Source organism: Rhinolophus ferrumequinum, chromosome 6, assembly GCF_004115265.2.
Source record: "Rhinolophus ferrumequinum isolate MPI-CBG mRhiFer1 chromosome 6, mRhiFer1_v1.p, whole genome shotgun sequence".
NCBI classification, from domain to species: domain Eukaryota; kingdom Metazoa; phylum Chordata; class Mammalia; order Chiroptera; family Rhinolophidae; genus Rhinolophus; species Rhinolophus ferrumequinum.
This window is the reverse complement of record NC_046289.1, coordinates 86,487,597-86,508,472: the sequence shown is the minus strand read 5'-3', so window position 1 is coordinate 86,508,472 and position 20,876 is coordinate 86,487,597. Positions and strand designations below refer to the sequence as shown.

Genomic DNA, 20,876 nt, shown 5'->3' with positions numbered 1-20,876 from the left:
TTTAAAAACTCCTTCTGTGTATAAGCGGTAACCTAGGCTATCAGCATAAAGCCTAGAGCAAGATAGCTGTGGTTATAGTTTCCCTGGAGTTTATAAGCTCTTCAGGGAGCAAAGATCACTCATGTACTCGTTCATTCATTCAACAAATATTTGTTGTGTGCCTGTTATTTCTATGTGCCAGGCACTATTTCAAGCACTTAGATACCTCAGTGTGCAATAAAGATCTCTGCCCTCAAGGAGGTTGGGGGCAGAAAGAATGTGGAGACAAAAATCAGTATGTTGTGTAGCATGTTAGTGAAAGAGAGCAGAATATGACTCCCCAAAATGTGCCATTTTGGCATGTGGATTATTTTGGGTTGAAGGCAATCAAGACCCAGCAGACTCAACAAAAACTTTTACTTTCCCTTTAACTGCCTAAAATAATTTAGTTAGGGGGCCTGGTCCAGAAAGAGAGATATTACCAGAGATAACTTTTTATTTGAAAGACCTGCATAGCAGAGCAAACATCTGCTCTTCTTGTGAATTGCCTTACTTTCATTTATAGCACCAGGTCCCTAGTATTTCATTCCTTAGCTCAGGATGGCAAATAAGCCTCAGTTGCCTGACTACCTTTGAGGTCTCATGTTTTCATGGGGCGCCCATATGCATAGAATTAAATTTGTTAATCTATTTTATGTCAATTATTAGATCATCCAAAATACCTAGAAGGGTAGAAGGAAAACTTTTCCACTCCAACATTAGAAACAGAAGTGCTATTGAAAACAGAAAAAGTAAAGCTAGGTAAGAGGGATGAGGATTGATAAATAATTATTTCATTCTGATTGTGAGCATACTTAATCTCGATCCATATTACAATCCTATGTGGTAGGCAGTACATGAAGCACCAAATGTGGTAACAGTAGATCCTAACTACCAATTATAACAGTGTTTCCATGACAGAATGCTTTTAGAGTTAATAAAAAAACAGGATCTAACCAAAAGTAGGCTTCCATAGGATCTAATACTAGGATCCTGGGCAATTTAACATAGTCTGCTTTATGGGGGAGAATCAGTGGGATGCTGTGTTCAACATTTAGTAGGTGCTCAATAAATATTAGTTTCCCCTCTATTCTCCAGAATATTCTATGAAACCCCTGTTATTGTAGTTTGAGAAATCAATCTTAGTAAGTTGGTCAGTTGCTTACTCTTTGACCTCAATGGTGAATTTGGACTTCTGTTCCTCGACGGTGGTGATGAAGGGAGAGTGCAATTGGGACATAAAGGACCTGACTTCTGAAAAAATTAAGATTATGGTTACAAAATTACACTATTTAGTATTTTCAAAGGCTTAAGTGGAACTTTTATGCTTGATTTATATGATCAAATAGACTGATCCAAACATTAGAAGGGATATGTAAAAAAACAAACAAAAAACAAACAAAAACCTACCATAATTCTAGTTATGAAACATGATCTTAAATTCCTGTGAAAGAATATAAAGAGTTGAGAGGTTGTTAACAATTTGAGGAAACTCAATATGTTAATTTTGGGGAAGCAATGAATTAATTGGGAAGAAAATTGGCTTTGTGAATTACTAAGAACTAATCACATGCTAAGCAACAGGTTTAAGCCAGATTTGCCAAATTTAAGAGGTGCATATGATCTAAGATATGTATTTGCACCTCTGTAGGAGTTAAATTGCCCATGTGTCATAAATTTATACGAACTCCATCCCAAAATGACATAGCTTTTCTGAAGTTTATAGCACTTTTTCCCTTCACCTAATCCTCTGATTAATTTGCATTTTCTGGTTCAAGAGTATCCTGTTCTTTCTTTACTCCATCTGCCTTGTCCCTTACACCCCACTCCCCGTAAATTTCTTGGGGGCCAAAATGGCTTTAAATCTTTTTGCATACCTAGGCTGAATCCAGGATAATTTCTCATATATATTTAAAATTTATAGCCTGAAGATTTTTGAGTTATTCATTCTTTCTACAGTTTTTCATATTGAGGAACATGATGGCAGGAAGTGGAAGCTTTTGATGAAGTGAATAGACATTCTTTAAAGTTTAACTAACTCATAAGTAATTAACTCAGAGATGGCAGGAGGAGCTTCTTTGTCTTATTTTGACAGCTGCCCCTCCTTCCCCAGTATCTCAAGGGCGCCAAGCAGTCCCCCGCCACCGCCCCCCGCCCCCGCCGAGGAGGAACTCTGCGATCATAGAGCTGGCGGAATGCCGGGGTAGAGGGGACCGGAAGTTGTTGGTTTCGCCGCTAGCCCTGTGGCCACATACAGGCTTCGTGGGTTCGGTTTGGTTCCCGCAAGTGTTACACTATCTCGTTCCTCCCGAGGGCTTGGTGGCCCTGGGGTGGGGTGCGCTCGCCCTGGTACTGGGCTCAGTCCAGTACCAGCCTTCCGGAAGCGGAGTGAATTCTTCGGTCTCCTAGCAACGAGGGACGGGCTGCGGACTGAGGGAGCGGCGGTGCAGCCCGAATCGCTCAGGCGCTGGCCGGAACCCCCGAGCCTGGCCCAAACGGGAGCCGAAAACCAGAGCTTGGAAGAATAAGCAGGAAATGGCGGACGAGGCGTTGTTTTTGCTTCTCCACAACGAGATGGTGTCTGGAGTGTACAAGTCCGCGGAGCATGGGGAGGTGGTGAGTGCTGTCAACACACCCTTGAGGTCCTTCTGCGATGACAGTTTCCCCTCAGTTCTTTCCTTCGATCCCTGTCCCATCGCCACCCCACGCCTCCCGTGGTGTAGACAAGCTGTTCTACCTGCAGGTATCCTAAGGCCTCGAACCTTTCAGCTGTCCTCGGTCTTTTATCCTCTTCTCCCTCGCATCTTCTACTATTTGGTACTTTTTTGTCAATTCCCGTACTTGTATCCTGCAGGCCGCAAGTTTTCTTACTTTTAGTGTTGTCTCTACCATGATTAAAGGCAGGGTTAACATCTTTATTTCGGACCCCCTACTTAGTTCTGCCACTTCCAGCACTTCTGAGCCGTCCACTGCACAGACCCGTCCAGCCTGAGAATCTTGTCCCTCCCTCCTTATCCCTAACCCTCAATACCACTCCACAAAACTTGAAGACAGAAGCCTAATAACATTTGAGGTCAAAGCAAAGTTTTCAGTCATTACTATATTTAGGAAACAAATCAATTAATGTAAAATTTTTTTTATTTAATGCCCATTATATCTGTCAGAGCTAGTTCTAGGTGCTGGGGATAGATAGATAGATAGATAGATAGGTAGAGACATAGATAGATAGATATAGCTAGCTAGCTAGCTAGATATAGATAGATAGATAGATAGATATAGATATAGATAGTAATGAAGGAAACAATGACCCCATTCTCTTGGAGGTTACTTCAAATATGTGGCAGTCTTCATTCACTCACTATTTAGCGTGTGTTGTGGGCCTGATACTGTGCTAGATGAATAAAATAAAACCCCTGCCTCACAGTCCTTGAGTAATAGGGGCTCAATGAATAATTAAGGTATCGGATGGTAATTCGGTATAGAATCATGGAGTTGTAACAAATTTTATAAATGAGATATTCTAAAGTCATGTTCAAGGCAGAAATCCTTTCTATAATGCTGTTAATAAAGAGGGGTGGAACGTGGGGGTAGGAAAAGCATCCTAGGCAAAGGTAAAGACATAAAGGTATGAAAAAGTGTGATGTATTTAAATATGCTTAAGCATTTCACTGCGACTAGATTCACTGGGTGGAGAGTGAGAAGTTTAGAGAGCTATAGCCAGAATGAGCCTTGTGTGATTTGGACCTTCTTAGTAGAGGGTTTTAAGGATTTTTAAGAAGGGGAATGCCATGACCCATTTGCATTGTAGAAAGAGAGGCTGGGTTGGAGAGGGAAGATTCTTGTAGTGGGAAGATCTGTTATGTTGAAGTAGAGGCAAGGGGTGATGAAATTCTGAATTAAGCAGGGATAGAGAGAAAAAGAGGAGGAAACAGGTTTGAGAAGTAGGCGATAGATTCTCTAGGACGTGGTTAGAAATAGAAGTGAGAGTTGAGAATTATTTCCAGGTTTTTAGCTTGAGTAGCTGGGTTGGGTGGAAGGAATAAAGGAGAAGAAATAGATGAGGATAATGAATTATTTTTGGATAGGCTGAAATTTTGAGATATTTGTAGGACATCCAGGAAAAGGTACTGCCAGTTTGTAATCTACAAGGATATTTTCTTAGTCCACTCTGGTTGCTGTAACAAAATACCATAGACTGAATGTAGTTTATAAAACTACAGAAATTTATTTCTAACAGTTCTGAAGACTAGGAAGTCCATGATCAAGGTGTCTGGTGAAGGCCTGCTCTTGGTTCATAGATGGATGTCTTTTGGCTGTGTCCTCACTTGTTAGAAGGGGGCTAGCTAGCTCTCTGGGGTCTCTTTTTTAAGGGTACTAATCTTATTCTTCAGGGCTCCATCCTCATGATGAAATCACCTCCCAAGGGCCCCACCTCCTAATACCATCGCATTGGGGATTAGGATTTCAGTGTATGAATTTTGGGGGGACACAAACATTCACTCTATGGCATGCAGGCATGATGCATTTGGAGATATCATTAGGAAAACATTAGGAAGAGTACTGGAAATGAAGTAAATTCTAGTCATACTCAAACCCATCTGTAATTGAGGTTTGTTTTTTTTCAAATTACAAAATTTCAACTTCATCATCATCAAAACCAATAATTATTAATGTGTAGCATCTGTGCTGAGTAGCAGACATTTGCTGTTTGTGCAGAGCTAGCCTTCCTTTTCCCCAAAGAGTAGTTAGCAACGCACCCATTTTATTCTTTATCATAAAATCCTTGTTCCTCCAACCCCCAATGTGTGCAATCTGTTCTCTTCATTTTTTTTTACTTTCTTTTTTTAAAAAATTTATTGGAGAATATTGGAGAACAGTGTGTTTCTCCAGGACCCATTAGCTCCAAGTCGTCCTTCAATCCAACTGTGGAGGGCGCACGTCACTGGCCCATGTGGGAATCGAACTGGCATCCCCGTTGCCAAGAGCTTGGGCTCTAACCAACTGAGCCATCCGGCCATCCCAATTTTCTTTACTTTCTTCCCCTTTTCCAACCTTTGCCCAGGAAAATCATCCTTTTTTTTAAATCCTTTTTCTGAGTGGATTAACCCAAAATTAAACAAAACAGAGCTGTTGTAATCATGACTGATAACTTGAACAGGTGTGCTAGTCATATAAGAGAAAGGAAATGCGTAAGTTTTGAATCATTTAAACTAAAAATAACTTTCTTTTCCTATTGCAGTTTGTTTATTGTGGGGAAAAAATGTAAAGTGCATAAAAACAAAAGTGATTTTTAAAAAGTTATGTGGCAGTCTTGATGATTAGAATCCAGAGGGTTCATTGTGTTAGTGTCTCTACTTTGAGTGTATTTCAAATTTTTCATAATAAAAAATGTGAAAGACACATAATCCTGTCATCCAGAAATGGCTTTTATATATCTTTTTGACATAAAGTCGTAAGTTTTGAAATGAAATAAAGGAAAAACCGGTGTTGTCACCCTCCAAATAAATGATTTTCAAACTATGCTTGAAGAGGAATTAAATTTCTAAAAACTGAACAATTGGGTATTTGCCAATTTATGGAGAATAGATTTTTTTAGAAAAGTTAATGGATAAAATATTTTCAAGTTTAATTTTTTTTAAAAATTGATACCTGCTAGTGAGCACTCACAGATGCCAAAGTGAATGAATAAGTAGTAACATCAGAAGGTATTTACTAGGGATTAATTGAAAAGCTCATATGATTGTAGTTAGGATTTGAGAATGTCTGCAAATATAAGCACATTTCCTACTAATCACAATGTTCCTGGGTGATTCTACAAAGAGCAGATTGTTTTACAAAGAGCATTGTGACTGACAGGTACTCATGCCACCTGATCATATTTGGGAATGAGTGTGGAGAAGAACAGAAAAATCAAGGATAGTGATATATACAATAACAGATGTATGTGCAGAGTGTTATGATGGCGCAGGGCCCAAAGGAGCACCAGGAAAGGTTTCTGGGAGGATGTGATACTTGAGCTGCTTTGAAAGGATGTGCAGTTAGGGGACAGTATGTGCAAAGGCAGGGAGGCAGAAGAAAGCATGGCACTCTGGAGGTGCTGCAGAAGTTTCAGCTTGGTAGAAGGAAGGGCGTTTGTGTGTATGTGGCTGTTAGAGAATTTGGTTAACTAGGTATTATTTAAGGAAAGGCACATAATACCATGCTGATGAGTTTGGATTTTATTTTGAAGAAAGGGGAGGGGACGCTGAAAGTTCTAGTAGAGAAACAACATGATTTGTTTTTTTAGAAAGTCTATACCAGAAATACTGAAAACAAATCAAGGGAAGAAAAACTTGAGACAAGGAGATGAGTTGGAAGACTCTGACTGAAAACCAGGAGAGAAATGGTAAGGGCTAACTTAAGCAATAAGGACGGAGAGAGAAGATGTATTTTGGAAAGCATGGAGATGTTAGGCTCCACAGGGCTGGACTGCAGTGTGTGTGGAGAGGTTGGGAGCAAAGAGGTGAAGAAAATGAGTTTTCTGTTTGGAATAACTAGGTGGATAGTGGTGCCATTAATAAAGTTAGGGAATTCTGGCGGCAGAGCAGGCTGAGGACATTAAGATAATGAATGTCATTTTGAATATGCCTAATTTGAGGGGCCTGTGGGACCTCTAGCAACATGGCTATGTCGAATAAAGTCTGCCCTAGAAATACAAATTTAGTAGTGCCAGCCCTGTAAGTGGAGTACATGGTTCCTTAGAAGAAAGGTCAGCAAATAATGAGGCCTGTGGTGTACTTCTTAGTGCGAGACAAACAGGCTTCAGAATATATAAAAACCCCTCCCTCCTGGAGCTGTATTCTAGCAGTGGCTGGGGGATGGAGGGACATAGCACTCTAAAATTAGTAATATGTATATAGTACGTTAAATGGTGAAAGAAATTCTTTGGAGACAACTTCAGCAGGGAAGTGGGAAGGGCATCAGAATCACTTTTAGGGGGCTTCTTAAAACACATTACTGATCCCATACCCACAATTTCTGATTCAGTAAATGGGAGTGGAATTACAGAATTCGCTATTTTTACAAGTTTCCATGCAATGCTAGTGTTGCTGGTTTTGGGGCCCACTGTGAAAATCACTATGATAGAGAGTTGCTGAAGGGGAATGATGTTGCAATTTTAAAGAAGGTGGTTGAAATTGGACTCATTTGAGATGGTGACATGGGAGCGAAGACTTAGAGTGAGGGAGTTGGTCTTGTGAATATCTGGAGGAATTGCTTCCTGTGCGAGAGCCATGAGATAAGAGCATGTCTGGCATGTTTAAGGACAGCGAGGAGACCAGTGTAGCTGGAGCAGAGTGAGTGAAGAAAAGTAGCAGGTTGAGGTTCCAGAGGTACAGGGGTGTGGATTGTACAGGACTTTGTAGGTCATCCAGAGGATTTGGGGAGTCTTCAGCATAAGGGTGGTATTTAAAGCCTTAAGACTGTATGAGGGTGGACTGGTTGGCTTAGTTGGTTAGAGCGCAGTGCCGCAGTGCTCACCCAGGTTGCTGGTTCGATTCCCACATGGGCCGGTGAGCTGCGCCCTCCACAACTAGATTGACAAAAAAAACGAACGACTTGACTTGGAGCTGATGGGTCCTGGAAAAACACACTGTTCCCCAATATTCCCCAATTAAAAAAAAAAAAAAGACTGGATGAAATTGCCAAAGGAAGAGCAAAGCAATTGCATGATTCCCGGCTTATGATGGTAGGGTCATCAACTTAGACACACTGAGAACTAGAAAGCCATCTGGATGACTAAGAGATGGTTTGAAGCAAGGAACAATAGAACTTAGTGATAGCACAAAGGGAATGACTGACAGAAAAAAGGCAAAGATAATATAAAGTTTTATAACTGAGGAGAGAAGAGGAATTGTTCAAAATGTAGAAAAAAGTGGGTAGAAAGTAATTAGGAAGAGACTGGCGCGTATTGCCTTAATGATTAGTACTAAGAAAATTCAAGTATGACTTATAATTCACTTTTTCTTACAATGTTTCAGTGAAAAAAGTATAAATATTTACACTACTATTTTTAGCCAACATTTTAAAACAATTTTGAATACCAATATTCTGGCATCCTAAAAGCATTCAATGCTATTATTTTTTAAAACAGGAAAACGGACGCTGTATTACTAAGCTGGAAAACATGGGGTTTCGAGTGGGGCAAGGACTGATAGAAAGGTGAGCAGTATGGATTTGAAAATTTTCTTCCAGGTAGGTTATGAACAACGATGGTCCATTTCAAAAGATTGCATAAAACTTGTGTTACGTTAATTTTAATTCCCAAATTCTATTCTCTGTTCGTTAATTCAGATTGTAATTTCTTTTTAGGTTTGATATTATTTTCAAATTTTTATGTTTTAATATTCACAGAAAAAATATATTTTATGTTTTAGACTTTTGCTTCCTGAAAACTTCAGTGTACTGAAACAACTATCTAAAATCTTACTGCATTTCCTACTTAAGGTCCATAGGTTCTTTAACCTAAATGTAATTTTGTTTCAATGCATAGGAATGGAAATGACTTAGAGTCTATGTTTATGCATGCAATAATCTTCCAATTTATAGAAAAATTCTATTTAGTATTACTTTCTCACTATCTGAGTATTTGAACTTTGTGTTTTATATAACAATACCATGATCATCCTTTAGCTTTTTTTTGGTATGCTAGAATAAATTGTACCTAAAATTGCAGCTTACTGTTAGACCAAATTTAGCCCCGTAATTGTATAACAGAATGTGAATCTGTTGAGATGGGCTTTACTTTGCTTGATGCTGATCACTTTATGACTGTCAATGTTCAGTACTGTTCTGGCATTTGGAAATGAGTTAATAATTTGCCCCTCCTACTTTTTTTGGAGGGAAAATACTGCATTACTTCTAGTTGATCTTTTTAGGTTTACAAAAGATACTGCAAGGTTCAAGGATGAGTTAGATATCATGAAGTTCATTTGTAAAGATTTCTGGACTACAGTGTTCAAGAAACAAATCGACAATCTAAGGACAAATCATCAGGTATTTAGATAAATTAAGGCCTATCTTTTAAGTCTTTTAACTTAATATAAATGTACTATTTTAGTGCTTTACTTATTATTTAAACCTTAAAATAATTTCTAGTCAACTTTGGAATGTTTCTCTTATATGTTGTTAATAAGTCACTACTTTATTTCTCTAATCGGACTTAAAGAGTAAAGACAAAGGGACAATTATTAGTAATGATACCGTAACTGTTTCTTTCCTCCAATTAAATAAGTTAAGTTTTAAAAAGTAGCAAATGTCAGAATGATACAGGTTTTAGGATTTGGTTTCTTGGTTGTTATTCCTTAGTGGTGATGATATGCAGAACCACAGATATATCACATTTATGTCTTTAGAGTAATTTCTGAAGTCTAATTTATACAGCATATTTAACTCTTAAATAACTTGCATTATTTAGTTGCTGTCATATTTTCTATTCTTAAAATATTTTCTTAATATAGAAATTAATAGATTGCATGGAAATTATATATTGAAATAGATTTATTTTATAAAACCCAAGGAAATATTTAAAGTGGATTTGGCCCTTTGATTAAGTATAAAAAAATGAAAAGAGTGTATCTAGTAGCTACTTATAGAATTCATTTTTTCATGGAACAATACCAACCTTACTTTGGAAGTACTTGAAATGCTAATAGGAAGACATAACTCTGATTATTGGTTTTATAGATATGATATACAGAGATATATGATAATAATATATAACTGCTAACTTCACCTGGACAAGTATTTCTGATTCCTCTGCCCTAGACTGTGAGTTAAGGATCATGACTATGTCTTAGGCATCTTTATATCTTCAGTATCTAAAAGAATTCAATAAATATTAGTGTTATAAAATGTCGAACAGTTGTTCAGCTTGAACATTGCAAAACTTCTTCACTTAAAGAAAATTTGACATGGAAAGGAGAGTTTTAATAACTTAAAAAACTCTTAAATAGTTTTGAAGAGAAAATTTTTAAGGACTCAGACTACAGTGACTTTGGGTTTTCTCTGTTTTTGGAACAGGGCATCTATGTACTTCAAGACAACAAATTTCGTCTGCTTACTCAGATGTCTGCAGGAAAACAGTATTTAGAACATGCATCTAAGGTATTTAATGGAATAGAAGATTGAGGGTTTTTATTATGAAAAGAGTAGAACCATAGGGAAAAGCACAATGCCAATCACAACAGAATTTTGAATTTCAAATAGGTTTTACAGGTGTTCTTTTTTGTTTAAACACTTCTCTGCGAAAGAGGAGACAGATGTTCATCATTTTAAAATAACATTAAACTGTAGCTAATTAGGCTTATGATGACCAATTAAAGAAATACTAACTAAATAACAATGAAAAATAGATTAATGGTAGATTTTTGGATATAGCATAGATATGTCAGAAAAGATACTCAAACTTATAAAATTCATATTACCTGTTCAGAATTATTGACCTCAGAGTTTATATTTACCATCTCCTTTAGCAGATTAAAAAAATTGTTTTAAACAGTTAATATTTGTTTCTAAGGATACATGTTTTGTGTTAAATATATCTGTGTTTCTGGGTTTTGTGTAGTTTTTCTTTTTCAGTCTTATGTAGGAATCAAGAAGTAGACAGATGCACTAAAGAAAGATGACAAGTTTTAATGTAAGGGTTCCTTTGAAGTGATTAAAATATCTGGGGCAGTAGAAGTTGCTATTTATCCGTAAAAATGTGTTCATACCTAAATTACCTAACACAAAGGCAGTGTAGGTATAATGGAAAGAACATGGACTTGGGACCAACTCAATCTATATTTAAGCTAAGCTCCAAAACTTATAGGTTTGTGACATTGGGTAAGTTACCTAACCCCTCCGGACCTTAGTTTCTTCATTAATAAAACTGGTTACAATAATCCCCATATTATAAACAATCTCTAAGGTCTCTTCTAGCTCAGAATTTCATGTCTCCAGATCAAATTGCTTATCAGTACCCATTTATGTATATTAATTATAAAATATTTTTATTCATAGATATGTAGTATTGTTGACTATCATACAATACAAAAAATATAGATAATCGAAAGATCCTTCGATTATTGTTTTTTTAGTTCCCATTCTTGTCCTGGCCTGCTCTGCTGTAGTTCAGTCCCTTTCCCTTTCCTTGTTTCTATATGAAAGGGTTTCTCAGTGTCCGCACTATTGATATTTTGAACTGAATAATCTTTTGTTGTGGCGGGCTAATACGTCTTGAACAAATCAAGATTCTTGGTTGTAGAAAGCAGAAACCAACTCTGATTGAATGGAATATAGTTTTCAGAATCGATGCGAAGACTCAGAAAACAGGCAAGAATTCTGGGAGGTTAAAGCAGCAAGAAAGCAGCCCAGTCACTCCACAGGGAGGGTCTGGTTAGAATTCTTCAGGCAGCACTGACATTAGACACAAGCCACCTTTGCTGCCTCTAAAACTAATTCTAACCTGTTTCCAGCTTGATTTTGTCACTCTAGATTCAGAGTCCTGGACTGGAGCACACAATTGGCAGAGCTTAAGTCACGTGTCCATGTTTTAGTTGCCAAGGAGCTGGAAAATCTTGTAACAATCAGAATTTTCACTAATTTGAAAAGTACTACAACCCTTTTTTTAAATGGCAATAAGTTAAGGCTGAACTAAATTATATAGTAAGGCTGAACTAAATGTTATATTTATCCATAGCTTTACTCTCTTAGTAAATTTTTAATATTTTTTACATTTTTCTGTTCCTTTTAGTATTTAGCATTTACATGTGGCTTAATCAGAGGTGGCTTATCAAACTTGGGGATAAAAAGTATTGTAACAGCTGAAGTGTCTTCAATGCCTGCCTGTAAGTTGAATTCACATTTTTAGAGATTATTTTTCAGGTCTGGTGTTTTTGGGGAAATTTATTAATAAAATGCTAACATCATTTCATTTTACTTTGACCAGTTTTAACAATGTAGTAATATGTAGCATACTTATATTCATATTCGGGGATTTTTGAATTCATAATGGACAATGATTTAAGAAAATGAGGTAAAGAAATCCAAATTTATAAGACAAGGGATAATTAACATTTAAAGGAAAATTTTCTGTAGTATTCTTCTAAGATAGTAAATTTCCCTATAGCATTGAAAAAAACTTTCTGGTTTTCTGGAATATATTATATAAAGCTAGATAAAGCCAACTGATCTTTTACCACTAAACTCCTTTAGAAAGATCTTTCCACTAGAGCTATCAACCAAGAATAAAATTGACTTGAGCTTCACTGTATTTCCTATTCACAATATTTCCTTTCTATTCACAATAATTAGCAGTGAAATACCCAAAGGTAGGAATAACAGAGAAACGAAGGCACCTATTCACCAATCAGATAATCATCTCCTAAAAATGGAATTGACTTTATTGAATATTATGAAAAGTTGTTTGACATAGCAAGTTTCTTGGTTTGACACTGCTTCCTAAATAGAGCAGAAAACTTGATGTTTAGGCTTGTTTTCTTTGTATTTACAAATCAAAGTGATTTTTCATGTCCTTTTTTTTTTTAAGGTAAATTTCAGGTGATGATACAGAAGCTGTAGAACATACTGAAATGCAAGGCTTCAACAGTGTAAAGAGTTAAATTATTCATGTATAAAGTACTTCATGTAGCAATGATTTAATTACATTGTTGGACATTTGTGTTGATATAAGCTATTTGCTAACTTACATGATGAAAGATGTAGTTAAGCAGGAATAAGGTTGTATTTTATCAATTGAACACAGACCAAGTTAAAGCAGATGGAGACATTCTACCATAACATACACTTTACTGAAACTATTCAGAATGAAAAAAATCTGATTTCAAATAAACACCAAGGTGTAGGACCCTTGTTTTAAACATTTTTATTTGCTGAGAGTGATGGGTATTTAACCATAGATGGAGAAGCAAAACTCAGGGTTTGATAAATTAGCATAAGGAAAAGTATGTACTAGTCAGAATCATTTATGTAAGAATAAATAAATTTTGATTATATGAATTTTAGTTATAAAAAAATCAAACAGCATACTAAATTAGACTTAATTTTTATTTTATTGCTTATAATTTATTTCTATTAAGAATTTTTATGCCTATGTAAAGATATACATTGTGTATGTGAGATGTCATATCTGACTGCCTAAATTGCTTAAAAAACTTAATTTCACTTTAATAGAATTCAGTCCTTGAGAGCTCCCATTAATGTAATAAAAATGAAATATAAATTAGTTTACATGTGAATTCAGTGACTCCAGGGCCAAAGAATATTAGGTATTTTAGGAAGGAAGTTTTATATTTAACTCCTGTTACACTCTCAACTTTTCTGTGTGTGGAGTTGCTGGTGAAGTTTCTAACCTTCTGTATCTTTATTCCCTTATTTACTCTTCCTTGCTCTAGAATAGATTCAGCGTCTAGTGAAGGTCTGCTTCCTATAATAGTTCCCAGAGGGATGTCTTTTAACTGTATCCTCACTTGGTGTTAAGGGGACTGGCTAACTCTCTGGGGTCTCTTTTTATAACCCCACTCGAGGGCTTTGCCATCATGGCCTAATAATCACTTTCTGTGATAGTATAAGGAGGATTGGGGGTTAAGATTTGAACATTTACATTTTGGGGGGGGACACAAATATTCAGTCCATAGCAAAAGTGACATGTGGTGACTAAGGGAAAACAGAATCCTATAGCCAGGATTACCTGATGAATTCTTTCCCAGTCCCACTAAAATAAAGCTATAAGATGGGAGTTAAACTCAGGCATCAGACTACATAAATTAGGATCAGCACAAATTGGGGGAGTCATAGAAGTTAAGAAAGAAACTAGATAGAACCTACAAGTTTTCAAAGTGTTCTTTGAAAAATGACAACTATGATCAAATACACTTTGGAAATCCATCCTTTTTTGTAGATTTTTAACGCATATTAATGGCATGTTACAGGTTCTGAAAAAATTTAAACAATTTTGTTTAACTTAGTATTTTATCACAATAGCATTCTTCAAGAAACACTAACAGCTCAAATAAACCAACATCCTAGGGCAATTTGGGAAACTTTTTTTTAGAAATTTGTTGGGACTTGGTAACATGTGTAGCAAAATATAATTGTGGTATGGACACAGGTCAAATAAACCTTTCTATAATTTCTAAAACATTTTTCTGTCTGTCCCCAGGTGGTGGAACTGATAATCTGAATCAATTTTAATATAATTCAGCTTCTAATTGGTTTATTCTAAGAGATACAGATGAAATAAGCTTATTTTAAAAAATTAGTAGAAATGAATACATTTTTAATAAAGTACTGTCATAAGTTAATAACTGTATAATCCTGACCAAAAGAAGTAATGTATCTTTTATGTGAAAAGAAATACACATGCAATCTAATTTACTTTGTCACTGTCCCTCAGACCTGATTAAACTACCACTTGGTAACTATTATTTTCAAAATAACTACTTCTAAATTCTCTATTTAAAATATATAATTTCTCAACAAACTTAAGGCTCTCTACCTGTGTTAAGAGTTGGGGAACTTTTACTCTTCAATTTTCCATTAAAATCAGAAGATACTTTTAATTGTGAACGCCTTGATAAACTACGGCTATAATGGTTACTTGCACACTTAATTTTTCTTATATTAGTGGTTAAAATGTCTTTTGTGTCTACGTTTCTGAAAAATAGCCTTATGCCAACTTGAGTCATTATAAAAATGGGTTCTGTTACCTATTAGAGACCCTCTAGCTTGCTAGAAAATAGAGGTATAACTGTATTAAAATAATTTCTTATACTACTCGTCTTCTGCGCATGCAAACTTACCTTCGTTATGCTATCCAGTCAGAATTTTTTTCTGTGTGAGTAGTGTGCATAGCTACACAGTTATGTAAGAAATGTAAATTACAACAATTGACCCTTTATTGAATCAGCCCCCAGCCCTGCCCTCCCACGCCAGCATCAAATCAACAAAAAAATGTGAGGCTCTAATACAGCTAGTTGTGTGGTATAGATTGGAAATCTAAACTCTTTGTAGTAGACACTGCTGGCTGTCTACCCAGTATCCACTCTTCCCCACTTTTCTACCAGAACCCCATTTTTGATAGGAATAGCAATGTACTCAGCTAAAAAATTATTTCCAGCTTTCTTTACAGTGAGAAAATGTCATAACTTGGGCAAATGATATGTAAGTTGTGGGTTTCTTGTAATGCTTTGCTCCCTTGATATAGACAAGCGTTGTGCTTTTTTATACTTGGAATGTAGATATGAGGCACGAGACAAAGCAACCCATACCATGACTAAAAAGATGAAAGCTACACACTAAAATGGATAAAAGAGAAATCTAGATGCAGCCCAGGATATTTAACATATTGTGGAGTTGCTGCACCAGCCCTGAACTTCTTATACCAGAATTATCAGATGAGAAACAAAAATTTCTAATTTTTAAAATTTCAGTGAAGTTTTCAAATGCAGTACTAACGGATAAGATTCTTATGAGTTGCAACCGTACTCTTGGACACTTTTTTTTTTTTTATTAGTTTCAGGTGCACTCTTGGAAACTTATGGTAGTGTTTTTATATCGGATTAACAGAGAACAGATTAGGTATCCGACAATGAAAGAATGTGTAAATTATGATAAAAAACAACTTGGACTATTAAGCTCACATTTAAAAATCAGCTTTTTATGAAAACGTAAGATCAAATGTAAAATTGTATCTGCTCTATTTATAACTAGTGGCAAAACTATTGGTTGCCTAATCCACAGTTATTCCCAATCCCCTTTTCCTTTTCAACCTCTATTGGAAAGCCTGGAAAGGCTTACAATTTCATTTCCCAACCTTTCTTGGAGCAGAGGTGTTTATCTTATACGTTGTAGCCAACAGATGAACATAGATTTTGGGATTTGTGGAGAAGGTTTTGCTTTTATGAGAAAAGAATCAGATGTGGAAGGCTCTGCTTTCTTCAGCCCCTTTCCTCTCAGAATATAGACATATTTCTTTGATCTGCAGTGGCCATATCTTGTTACCATGAGGGAAAGGCTGAAAGATCAGAGACCTTGGTATTGCAGAGTCACTGAACCAATGCCAGCAGCCAGCTCCTCTTCACATCTCGTTATGTGAGAAAAATAAACCCCTATTTGAAGAACCATTGCTACTTGGATCTTCTGTACTTAAAGTAGGAAACATCTGTACCTGATATATAAATTATAAGTGAAATGAACAGAAGATTTGACAGAAAAATTAAATAGTTAATCTATTAGGGTATTATTAAAAAAGATTTGTTAAGAAAAGTTTTGTGCAATAAGGCATTTAAATAAAAGTACTGAGCTGAAAGGGTTTTAAAACGTTTGCTTAATTTTGTTGCTATGAACAGATTTGCCATTTAATCTAGATTATTTTAATTCCAACACTAAGAACCTTTCTCCATTGTCTTTTGTTCAAGAGTCAAACAAAATTTTAGTAACCAGAACATTTCCAATAAAATTTTATGTGTATTCATATAAAACAATGAAACAGCACCAAGGACATTTGTAAAATTCCATCATACAGCATTGCATGTAGTTATAGAAAAACTTTAAAACTTGTCATTAGAAACTAGGTGAGTTTTTCCTAAGATACTTCAGATATTCAAATCCATACAAGCTATCTTCTGTGTTGCACAGTTTAAGATGAAGACCCCTCACATAATGTTGAAGATGTGATGCAATCTACTTGAATTGGCATTGTACTTCCTCAGAGTTCGGCTGCCTTCATCACACGTATCTTCTATCCCTGAGAGAGATCAGCTACGTCAAGATGGCTCATCAGCTAAATCACGTTGGTCAAAATACCTAGTAAAGAAATAATTGAATGCATGCTTAAAAATACTAATTGCAGCACTAGTTATAATAATAGGAAAAGACTGCAAACAACTCAAATATTCATCAATAAGGGGACTGGTTGAATAAACTACAGTACATTTACACAGTGGAAGACTGAAGTTTTTACAAAAAAGGAATGAGGAGACTACACTGCTACAGTGTGAATTCCAGGATTTATTAAGTGAAAAAAACAAGGTATAGAATGGTATGTTTAGTATGGTACCTTTTATAAGCATGTGTAGGAATGCAGATATATTTGCTTATACTTTTAAAAAGAAACAATGGAAGGATAAACTGAAAAATAATAAAATGGATAGATAACTATGGAAGGGAGAAAAGAGGCTAGAGAAGATACAGGTGGATTCTAAAATACTCCAAAATGCATCTCAAATTATAATTTTAACTTTGGAACAATGTAAATATTTTATGTAATTATAAAACAAAAAATAAAATCATGAACCAAACTCTACCAAATGAATCTTATATCCAGTTAGTGGCAATGCCACACAGGGGAATAATTTCAGGTGACCTTAAACACGGTGTTCTGATACATGTCCCTAGTGGGTTTTCCAGGGACAAAAAGAACTGCAAAGAATTCTTAAAATGATTTCAGTATTTTTACTGTTAGGGAAACTTAGTATTGTTATTCTGAAACTATTATGTGCATACTACAGGAAAAAGCGAATCATTATGTTAATGTTATTAGAAACCAGAACTTTCAGCATAGATGAAAAGAAATATAACATTAAAGAAAAATCATGTAATCTTAAATTAGAACTGAAATACCAATTTTAACTCAGGATTTTATTTTTCTCTTTCTAAAAATATATAGTTCCTAGCTCTGGTCACTGATAAGGCGTAAATGCAATGACCAACCTAATACAACTAGCTTCCCTAATGTCCAGATTTGTGGACTCTAAATACTATTTTCTACTTTAAAAGAGGAACCAGCACCTCCAGGAGGAAAGACTGATTCCAGATCCACAAAGTCCAAGATACACAGGAATCACCTTGACATACCACAAAGAAAGAAAACTACAAAGGGCTACTAGGATTATATAACAAAAAGCACAGGAGTCAACCTAAGGGGCTCCCACTGGCCAAAGATCGAACAATCTGAGCTTCAAAAAGAATAATGACTGCAATGGACTGAAATATATCAAGTGTTAAAACACCTAAATTCAAAATGATAATCTAAAACCAGAAAACCTTATTGGTCAACTTTGGGGACTCCTAGGCCACAATTCATTATTCTAAAAATTAGTAAATAATGGGAAAAGGATCTAGCATGTATTCTGTTTTGTTTTGTTTTTGGATAAATTATATTTCAAGGTAACCAAATAAAACAAGGGAAGTTATGTTTTACAAAAATTTTAGCTACAGATAAATAGGGAATAATAGAAAAACCAGCATTTTTGAATCCTAATAAAATAATGGATCTATGCAACAATTATGAATGGCCGACAAAACCAACAGGTAAAAGGTATGGACTTTACCTGAGTGCACTGATCGACCTGATCACCACTAAATGTGGGACAACTAGACATGTGCCTCCCGAAGCAACACAATAGAACTCACGGAGTCTTGTCAAACCAACCAAACAAACAAACACCACTATAATTAAGCGTCTATACCTACCTACCAGTTTACAGAAAATGGACACATAAACACATTAAATATCACCATGAGGATATAGTTGCCAAAACCAAAATATGGGAGATTTTATAGGTCAAAGGACCCAGTTTCTTCAAATAAGCAAAGAAAAGCAACAAAACAAAGGAAAAAAACCCCAGGAGGTGATGGGGAGACTTAAAAGACACATCAAACAAACGCAATGAATGCATCTTACTTGGATCCCGATTTAAACAATTCAAAATTAAAAAGACATTTTTGGGACAATTAGGGAATAGAACACATGGACTGGACATCAGATGATACTGTGGAGTTATTAAATTTATCAGGTGTGCTATTAGTATTATAGTCATGTTTTTAAAAAATCCTTACAGATACATACTGAAAGGAGGAATGACATGCCTGAGGTTTGTTTAAAATACATTAAAAGGTGGGATAAATTAAACATTCTGGTGAAGAGTTAATAATTGTTGAAGTTGGGTGATGAATTGGTCTGGGGGGTTTATTCTACTACATTTATTTGTGTATGTTTGAAAATCTCAATAAAAAGCTTAAAAAAATAATTATTATTGGTAAGATAATTAAGGTGGCTAAGATGTAGTTATTGGATCCTGTTTGAATGGGATTCCACTCATCTGAGTAGGTATTGTTATGAATTAAGTTATTGCCTTAAAGCTACCAAAACAAAACAACAAAAAACACGAGACTTATAATAATATCTGATACTTATATTGAAGCTGCAAAGAGTAATGGCCTATATTTTTTTCCCAAACTTGCAATAATCTTCTATAAATTTTCCTAAGTGAAGCCTATAGTCTTAAACATTTTTCCAGTTTTACCTAACTTTTTGAGGAAAAAAATAATCATGACCAGTACAGTTGGATATTTCTCTTCTCAGAACTGCATAATATTGTAAAATATCCGTGGATTAGCAGGAAGATGATAAGTTGAGGTCTCGGGCTCCATTAGGTACTAGTTTACTGAAACATCAGTTACTGAATCTTAAAAAGGCTTGGCACAAAGTGCCCATTAAGTGTTAATTATCATCAGCAGCATAATTATTGCAGATCAAGAAACTAGATGTTGAATATGTGTGTACTCTGAAAAAGTGTCTTATGTGGGGGAGGGAAAAATGGACACAGTCTTACTTACCTTCCCAATATTTAAATATATTACAAATCTTTAAAACTGTATCAGCATTGAAATAACACTGAACAATGGGACAAAAATATTAAGTCCAGGAAGAGACCTAAAATAAATGTGGTGTGTATGTGTAAGTATACACACAGAGACAAGAATTTAGAATACAAAAAAATTTTCAATTAAATTCTAGGTGAAACTTCAATGTAAGAAATAAAATCAAGCCCACACAAATAAAAATAGGCCCCAACTGAAAATGAACAAGTGACACAGGCAGTTAAAAAAATACAACTGCAATAAAATGAAACATGTTCTACCTTCACTGGTAAACAAACAAATGCAAATAAAAATAATTTGATTGTATTTTTTAATATTAGAATGGAAGTACTTATGTCAACTGAAGATGCCCAGTGTTGACGAGGCGATGGGCACTCTCAGACACAGGTGGGAACACAAAACGGGACAGGCCTTCTAGAAGGCAAACTCAGTAAATATCTCAGTTTCAAAAGTACAGTCATGCGCCGAAATGAAGACGTTTCACTCAACGATGCACCTCATATACAATGGTAGCACACCATATAACGTAGGTATGCAGCAGGCTATTCCACCTGTTTGTAAAAGTGCACTGTACGTTCGTATAATGACGGTAGCACCTAAGAATGCATTTCTCAGAATGCATCACCATCTTTAAGCAGTCCATGACTATACATGCCCTGTGACTTACTTCTAGGAATATACCCTTAGGAAATTACGGAGCTCTATGTAGAAGGGTCTTCACTGCAGCATTACTTACAGAGAAAAACTAAGGGAACTATGATACATATAATATTGTTTCCTCACACCTCAATTTCCTCTACTGTAAAATGGAAATAATACTCTGTACCACCATTATTAATACTATTACAAAGCAAAAAGCCAAGGATTACTTACCTACTAACCAAGCAGATTAATAAATTCAAAGCAGGAACCCTCTCATCATCTTTGCTGTCCTAAAAAAAAAAAAAAGGAAGCCACATGTGGCAGAAGTCAAAACGCAGTCTGTTCCATTATTTTTGAAACAAATTTCCTTTTAAGATGCAAAACGTAATTTTTATTAGATGATAGTAAGAATCACACAGAAATAGGAAACCTCAAAGAAAAAGGAGAAAACTGTAGAGTTAATGATCCCTTGAGAAACATCTAAGATCATCTATTAAAGAAATATCCTGAAA

At 35.6% G+C, this 20,876-nt stretch overlaps 2 protein-coding genes across 8 annotated transcripts in view; one reads left to right on the top strand and one right to left on the bottom strand.

The window, feature by feature from the left end:
* The first annotated feature begins 2,222 nt into the window (after window positions 1–2,222).
* On the top strand, window positions 2,223–18,818 carry TRAPPC6B (trafficking protein particle complex subunit 6B). 4 transcript variants are annotated; one of them, XM_033108607.1, is made up of 7 exons: window positions 2,223–2,634; window positions 8,150–8,217; window positions 8,934–9,051; window positions 10,078–10,161; window positions 11,792–11,885; window positions 12,587–12,647; window positions 16,696–18,818. In XM_033108607.1, the coding sequence occupies exons 1-6, from the start codon at window positions 2,554–2,556 to the stop codon at window positions 12,616–12,618; spliced, it is 477 nt and encodes a 158-aa protein (XP_032964498.1). In that variant the 5' UTR covers window positions 2,223–2,553; the 3' UTR covers window positions 12,619–12,647; window positions 16,696–18,818. The 4 variants fall into 4 exon arrangements, with proteins under 4 accessions (XP_032964498.1, XP_032964496.1, XP_032964499.1 ...); XM_033108605.1 differs by having other exon boundaries at window positions 14,219–18,818; XM_033108608.1 differs by lacking the exon at window positions 12,587–12,647.
* The window catches only part of GEMIN2 (gem nuclear organelle associated protein 2), a 20,768-nt gene continuing 15,445 nt past the window's right edge, over window positions 15,554–20,876 (bottom strand). For all 4 annotated transcript variants that reach the window (XM_033108601.1, XM_033108602.1, XM_033108600.1 and 1 more), the window contains 2 exons: window positions 20,596–20,654; window positions 15,554–16,863 (listed from right to left, as the gene is read on the bottom strand). In XM_033108601.1, the coding sequence (XP_032964492.1) occupies window positions 16,824–16,863; window positions 20,596–20,654 (99 nt within the window). In that variant the 3' untranslated portion in view covers window positions 15,554–16,823. The remainder of the gene's footprint in view (window positions 16,864–20,595; window positions 20,655–20,876) is intronic.

Coding starts and splice junctions, on each gene's coding strand:
- TRAPPC6B (XM_033108607.1), top strand. CDS start 2,554: ATGGCGGACGAGGCGTTGTTTTTGCTTCTCCACAACGAGATGGTGTCT. Junction 8,218..8,933: donor GGGCAAGGACTGATAGAAAG/GTGAGCAGTATG, acceptor TGATCTTTTTAG/GTTTACAAAAGATACTGCAA. Junction 10,162..11,791: donor ATTTAGAACATGCATCTAAG/GTATTTAATGGA, acceptor TGTTCCTTTTAG/TATTTAGCATTTACATGTGG.